This window comes from Phoenix dactylifera, chromosome 12 (genome assembly GCF_051530095.1).
Source record: "Phoenix dactylifera cultivar Ajwa chromosome 12, Ajwa_hap1_PhDact_Kaust_v1.1, whole genome shotgun sequence".
NCBI lineage: Eukaryota > Viridiplantae > Streptophyta > Magnoliopsida > Arecales > Arecaceae > Phoenix > Phoenix dactylifera.
Genome location: NC_143201.1, coordinates 2,760,795 through 2,768,308, shown reverse-complemented (window position 1 = coordinate 2,768,308; position 7,514 = coordinate 2,760,795). Strand labels below are relative to the sequence as shown.

General features: G+C 38.8%; 2 protein-coding genes across 2 annotated transcripts; one reads left to right on the top strand and one right to left on the bottom strand.

Annotated features, from left to right (window-relative positions):
* Positions 1-419: 419 nt before the first annotated feature.
* Positions 420-1,496, top strand: LOC113460941 (putative germin-like protein 2-1). Its single transcript, XM_026809436.4, has 2 exons — positions 420-607; positions 762-1,496. Exons 1-2 carry the CDS (start codon positions 496-498, stop codon positions 1,307-1,309), a joined length of 660 nt encoding a protein of 219 aa, XP_026665237.4. The 5' UTR covers positions 420-495; the 3' UTR covers positions 1,310-1,496.
* Positions 1,497-4,771: 3,275 nt separating this feature from the next.
* Positions 4,772-5,818, bottom strand: LOC149751505 (uncharacterized). The gene has a single exon (XM_089926594.1). The coding sequence runs from the start codon at positions 5,816-5,818 to the stop codon at positions 4,772-4,774; it is 1,047 nt and encodes a 348-aa protein (XP_089782720.1).
* Between the last annotated feature and the right edge of the window lie 1,696 nt (positions 5,819-7,514).

The window sequence follows — 7,514 nt, the reverse complement described above, 5'->3', positions numbered from 1 at the left end:
ACGCTTCAGTATAATAGAATATTCTTCCGGTAAAAAGCAAGGTGTCGTTGTCGCGCGGTTGTATGACACGATAAGTTGACAGGTGATTTCTCGAAAGGTGCCGTCATCGTATTCTCCAACAACTCCAAGTATATTTGTTGAAAGAAGACCGCATCAGAAATTATATATAATAATATAGAATAAGAGAAACCATGATCTGTGTGTGGATGGTTCGCTCGACGCTATTACCTTTCAGTCGTAACTTTCTACCCATATGTCATCAGGGAGACTTCTAAAAGATTTACTTGGCCAATAGCAAACACTTGGGGAAACATTGGAAAACCATGGCATGCAATTAATTCACCTAACATCGTTTACTCTTCTTCTTTTCAGTTAAGTCCCATGACTAAATCAAGCCTTATCAACCCAATCTTCCTCTATATATATCAACTCCTTCCACAACACCTTGTCCCATATCCCTTGTCCATTCTTCTGCTAGCTAGAAAGAGATAAGCGATGGCTGCCCGCTTCCTCCTCCTTGCAATCCTTGCTCTGGCCTCATCTCATGCCCTTGCTTCTGATCCTAGCCAACTGCAGGACTTCTGCGTCGCTGATCCTGGATCAAATGGTACTCCTGCTCATCAACAATTTTATGCGTTGTGAAATTTGTAATTATGCATGCATAACCTATGGTTCACCGAGGAGGGCCTTTCTAACCAACCTGCACCGATTAGCTTCTATATATATTGTCCAAGTGCTTATCGTTTTTATATTTGTTGCAGTGTTTGTGAATGGGTTTGTCTGCAAGGACCCGAAGATGGCCAACGCCGAAGATTTCTTCTCCTCCGGACTTGACAAGCCCGGCAACACAGGAAACAAACTTGGGTCTAATGTGACTCTGCTCGATGTCACCCAAATTCCTGGGCTCAACACCCTTGGCATCTCGGTAGCTCGTCTAGACTTTGCACCCTACGGTTTCCTCCCTCCTCACACCCACCCACGGGCTACTGAGCTCCTTACGCTGTTGGAAGGAACACTCTACGTCGGCTTCGTCGCATCTAACAACCAGCTCTTCACTAAGGTTCTTAACAAAGGCGATGTGTTCGTATTTCCCCAAGGTCTGATCCACTTTCAATTCAACAAAGGAAAGACCAATGCTGTCGCCATTTCTGGTCTCAGCAGCCAGAACCCTGGTGTGATCCTCGTACCCAATGCAGTATTTGGAGCGAATCCACCCATCTCCGATGATCTTCTTGCCAAGGCCTTTCAGTTGGACAAGAAGACTGTAGATTGGCTCCAGGCCCAATTCTCGATGGGCAACAGCAACTAGGCAACTGCATGCGAACTACTTGATATCTGATATTTGGATTGGTTTTCTTTTAATGGTTTGAATAAGCAAACACTGTCCTTTTGTTTGCATTATTTGTTTGAAATAACATATGTTTTCTACAGTATACGAGTAAAGAGAATTGCTTTCATTAGTTAATATTTGTCTTTGTTGGTTGGACACACCAGCAATTATAAAACAACAGAGGCCGAATTAAACTCACAAAATAAGTTGCTGTAAATCTGGATTATGTTCAGCAAAACAGGGGAAAACAGTGGAAGAGAGGCAACCCCCTATTCAGCCATTTCTACTTTTTTTTGTTTTTACAGCATATCATGTCTCTTCAACTTCTTCTCCACTCATTCTATTCATACTTTGACTCTAGTTAGCAAAAGTAACTATGGTAAACATTAAATAGCATTTAATTAGACAACACATTAACCATAACATTCTCCCCCTTAATGTGTTGGTCTTGAACTCCTAGTGCTTCTCTCAACTGATGGAACTTCTCCTTTGGCAATGCTTTAGTGAAAATATCTGCTACTTGATCCTCTGTCCTGCAAAACTCCAGCTTCACTTCTTCTTCTTCAATGGCATCTCTGATGAAATGATGCTTAATTGCAATATGCCTGGTTCTGCTATGAAAGATATGATTCTTTGCCATTGCTATGGCTGATTTGTTGTCACAGAATATTTTAGTGGCTTTCTCTTGCTTCTCACCAATGTCTTCTAAAATTCTTCTCAACCAAATTGCTTGAGATGTGGCGAGTGCAGCTGAAACATATTCAGCTTCTGCTGATGATTGAGCAACTGATTGTTGCTTCTTTGAGGACCAAGAGAACACACATGATCCAAGTGAAAATGCATAACCGGAGGTGCTCTTCATGTCATCTACACAACCTCCCCAATCACTATCACAAAAACCAATCAACTTCACTTCAGAACTTTGGGAATATTGAATTCCATATCTCATGGTGCCTTGAATGTATCTAAGTACTCTTTTTGCTGTTGCATAGTGGATGTCACTTGGAGAATGCATGAATCTTGAAAGCATACTTGCTGCAAACATAATGTCAGGCCTTGTAGCTGTAATATAAAGCAAGTTTCCAACAAGACTTCTATACAGAGTTGCATCGACCCTTTTTCTTCCATCTTCTTTCATCAATTTTTCATTGACAACAAGGGGTGTTGCTATTGGTTTACAACCAAACATTCTAAACTTCTTCAGAATTTTTTTAGCATACATCTTTTGTGAAATGAATACCCCTTTTTCATCTTGATAGACTTCAATACCCAAAAAATGATGTAGCAATCCCAAATCACTCATTTCATACTTTCTCATCATTTCTTTCTTAAATTTTTCAATCATTTCTGCATTGCTTCCAGTTAGCACCAAATCATCAACATAAAGAGCAACAATAAGAATATCAGTTGTACCTTGATTTTTGACATACAAAGTAGGCTCACTTTTGCTTTTCTCAAAGCCTTGTTCATTGAAGTAGCTGTCAATTTCACTCTACCATGCTCTAGGTGCCTGTTTCAGCCCATAGAGTGCTTTCTTCAGCTTGTACACTTTTTCTTCTTGGCCTTCAATGATAAATCCTTGAGGTTGCTCAACATAAATTTCTTCTTTCAACTCCCCATTAAGAAATGCTGATTTCACATCAAGTTGGTACAACAACCAACCCATTTGTGCTGCCAAAGAGATAAGTGCTCTCACGGTGTCAAGACGGGCAACTGGTGCAAATGTTTCTTGGAAGTCAATACCGGGCTGTTGTGAATAGCCCTTTGCAACCAGTCTTGCTTTGTTTTTCTGAACAGAACCATTTGTATTGAATTTCACCTTGTAAACCCACTTCACATCGATAACTTCTTTGTTTTCTGGGTGATCAACAAGCTTCCATGTATTGTTTTTCTCAATCACTTCAATTTCTTCTTCCATAGCTTTCTTCCAAGCTTCTTCTTTGACTGCCTCTTCAAAATTTTCTGGTTCCACAACACAAAAATTGCATCTTGCATACACATCACTCAAATTTCTCAATCTTACCGGAGTTGAGCTTGGTGATGATGAACTTGAGCTTGGGGCTGATTGTGTGCTTGGAGATGATGGTGGTGAAGATGAACTTAAAGGTTGAGAGCTTCCATCATTATTTTGATCTTCTTGAACTACACTTTGTTGTGAAATAGTCACCGGAACAAATTGCTCTTTAACTTTGCCTTGCTCCCAATTCTATTTAGCTTTCTCATCAAATATTACATCCCTACTAATGATTATGTTGTTGGTCTTCAAACTGTACAACCTATAGCCTTTTGACATTGAGCTGTAGCCAACAAAGATGCATTTCTCACTAGCTTCATCCAGCTTGTATCTTTTCTCTTTTGGAATTTGAGCATAACAGAAACAACCAAATACTTTAAAGTGCTTTACTGATGGTTTTCTACCACTCCAAGCTTCAAATGGTGTTTGATGCCACACCGCCTTTGTAGGACACCTGTTTATTAAATAAACTGCTGTATACACAGCTTCAGCCCAAAAATGCTTCGGTAAACCAGCTTCATGCATCATAGACTTGGCCATTTCTATTACAGTTTGGTTCTTCCTCTCGGACACCCCATTTTGTTGCGGAGTGTAGCCAACTATAAGCTGTCTTTTCATCCCTCCATCTTCACAGAATTTTTGAAATTCATTCGAAGTGTACTCCTTTCCTCTGTCACTTCGCAGAATTTTTATAGGACGGCCACTTTGCTTCTCAACAAGACATTTAAACTTCTTAAAGATGCCAAACACTTCAGATTTTTTTCTCATAAAATAAACCCAAGTCATACGACTATAATCATCAATGAAGAGTATGAAATACCTATTTTGAGAGCGAGAAGGAGTGTGCATAGGCCCACACATGTCTGTATGCACAAGTTCCAGCACCTCTTTTGCTCTCCATGCCACTCCTTTTGAAAAAGATTGGCGATGATGCTTCCCCATGGCACAACCTTCACAAACTTCACTTTTCTCTTCAATCATAGGCAGTCCTTGCACCATATTTTTCTTGTACAACAGGTTGAGGTTTTGAAAATTCAAGTGACCAAATCTTCTATGCCACAACCATGATTCATCAAGCACATTAGCTTTCAAAGCAACACCTATAGCATAATTGAAAGTGAGTGGAAAACTTCGGTAGGGGCCCATTTTAACATCAGCCACAACTGATTTTTCTCTTCCTTGGTCAAAAACTCTACAACCATTGCCTTCAAAATGAAGACTATAACCATGCTCCAAAAGCTGTCCAACACTCAGCAGATTTTGGTCTAACTCCGGAACAAATAACACATCACGAATAATCTTTCTGCCCTTCTTTGTTTGGACACCAATGCTGCCTTTTCCCTTCACTTCTACTATTGAACCATTTCCCATCTTCACCTTAGAATTAAATGAAACATCCATATCCAGAAAAATTTGTTTTTCTGGTGTCATATGATTGCTACACCACTGTCAAGGAACCACACATCATTCTTTTGTTCAGAAACATGTTGGCAAGCATAGAATAAATTCTCTTCACTCTTTCTTTCTTCCTTTTCTTCTGTAAAGTTTGCTTGCTGCTCATTCTTGAATCGACAATCTTTTTGCAAATGACCAAACTTCTTGCAATTGTAGCATTGAAGCTTCCCTTTAAACCTGCAATTCTTCTCAAGATGGCCAAATTTGTTGCACACATTGCATCTTTGTGAAGAACCTTCTCCACCAAATCTTTTGTCAAAATTATTTCTACCTCTTCCTCTTCCTCTAAAATTTCTACCTCCTCTTCCTTGTCTACCTCCTCTAAATGAGTCTCCCCCATTTTGATCATAAGCCATTGATTTCTTTTCAAAAAATTTTGATCTAACATTCAGCTTAGATTGGAAAGCACTCTCTATTGACTTCTCGGAGTGCCGTTCCAACCTTTGCTCATGAGATTTTAAAGAGCCTAACAGCTCTTGAACACTCAATTTAGAGAGGTCTTTAGTTTCTTCAATAACAGCAACCATGGAGTCAAATTTTTCTGGTAGACTAATTAGTATCTTTTCCACAAGTTTACGATCAGACATTTCTTCACCATAAATTTTCATTTGGTTTACTAACTCCAAAAATCTGGTTGAGTAATCTTTCACACTTTCATTTTCTTTCATTCTCATATTTTCAAAATCTCTTCTAAGAGATTGGAGTTTGATGGCTCTCACCCTTTTATCTCCTTGGAACTCTTCTTGCAATGTCTCCCATGCTTGTTTTGCTGTTTTTGCTCCCATGATTCTTGGAAAAATAGCTCCTGCATCTTTGCTCTTATTTTCTTTCAACTCCTTTTGCTGGGCTTCGGTTAGAGTTGAAGAAGATTCTAAAATTTCATAACCAGATTCTACTATATCCCACAAATCTATGGAGACAAATAAGGTTCTCATCTTTATACTCCAGAAATCATAATTCTCACCTGAGAAAATAGGAACCTGTACACTGCTCCAATTTACGCAACTTGTGCCGGCCATTTTTCTCCTCCAAAATCTTCTTTTTCTTCTCCAAATTTCTACCTTCAACACCTCTTTCAACCAGGCTCTGATACCAGATCTGTTGGTTGGACACACCAGCAATTATAAAACAACAGAGGCAGAATTAAACTCACAAAATAAGTTGCTGTAAATCTGGATTATGCTCAGCAAAACAGGGGAAACAGTGGAAGAGAGGCAACCCCCTATTCAGCCGTTTCTACTTTTTTTTTTTTTTACAGCATATCATGTCTCTTCAACTTCTTCTCCACTCATTCTATTCATACTTTGACTCTAGTTAGCAAAAGTAACTATGGTAAACATTAAATAGCATTTAATTAGACAACACATTAACCATAACAGTCTTGCTTCTGCTATAATGATCAGATGGAGTTCCAATAAATCCTGCTAGTATGTTATGAATGTACAGGGACTGTTCATTTTATTTATCTCATCAACTTCAAAAGCTTCAACATGCACTTCTTCGAAACTTAAAAAGTACCAGCAAAGCAAGCAATCCGATCTTTAGGAATCATGATCAATCCTTGCAGTCACAGCATGAGATCGATGGATCTCTCCAGATTTCTTTGTGTGATAGATACAGGATATGTCTGTTCTCTAAGAACTATCGTCTGAAGATGCGAACGCCGCATGTCCATTCATTTTAGTTGTTCAGTATTTAAGGTGTTCAAAGATTTGTCTTAAGCTACTGACGATTTTGACACTGCATAACTTTTAGGTTTTTTTATTTAAATCTTTGATCAGTTGAAATTTTAGTGAACTACGTACCTACTATCCATGAATGCACTATAATTAATTCTACTATATATTAATTGTTTACAAGCCAAAAAATGATTGTTTAAATAATAGGAGTAATACATATTTTTAACCACTTGATGTGCAGGCTGGAGTCTCGAGATTACACAATCTTGGTCTATAAGTAGTTTAAAGATATTAAATCATATCCAATAATTCAGATCATCGATACTAAATCCTATCCTCAAAACCTAATCTTAAATTAAAAATTCTTGTAGTGCTTATATACTCTTTGGTACATCTATATAAATGCCCGAGTTATTAAATAAGATCTTAATTAACATAGTATCAAAGCCCGGCCACCAATTATTCCTGGGAACCAAAACCTCCACGCTTCTACATACTCATCCATATATTGCCCCTTGTTTTGGGTTCAGTGTCCCTCCGGCTCTAGGCGTAAGAGAGGGTGTTGAGAAATAATAGTTCTATGTCAGATAGGTTAAAGACTCTTGTGGTGGTTATATACTTCTAGGCCCATCCATCTAAATGACCGAATTTTTAGATAGGATCTTAATATAGTCTTAGAGCCCCCTATCCTTTTTGCCTATCGAAACCTCTGTACATCTACTTACTAAACCGCTACATCTATCACCTAAACGGAATTCATAAAAACACAATACTTGGCTGCCAAAACAACCTTCCAATTCGCTGCTGCAATGCCCAAATTTACTCTTGTCTCTTGGAAGCTCCCACCCCCTAGCCATCTCCAGATGAATTTCGACAGCAGTGTGTCTGTAGGTGGAGACAAAGGAGGTATGAGTTTTGTGATCAGGGATTACAACTTTAGATTGATTGCTGCGGGAGGATGCCGCACCTGTAACATGACAGCTATTGGGGTGGAGCTCAAGGCAGCTTGGAAGAGCATCACCATTGTGAAGCGTAT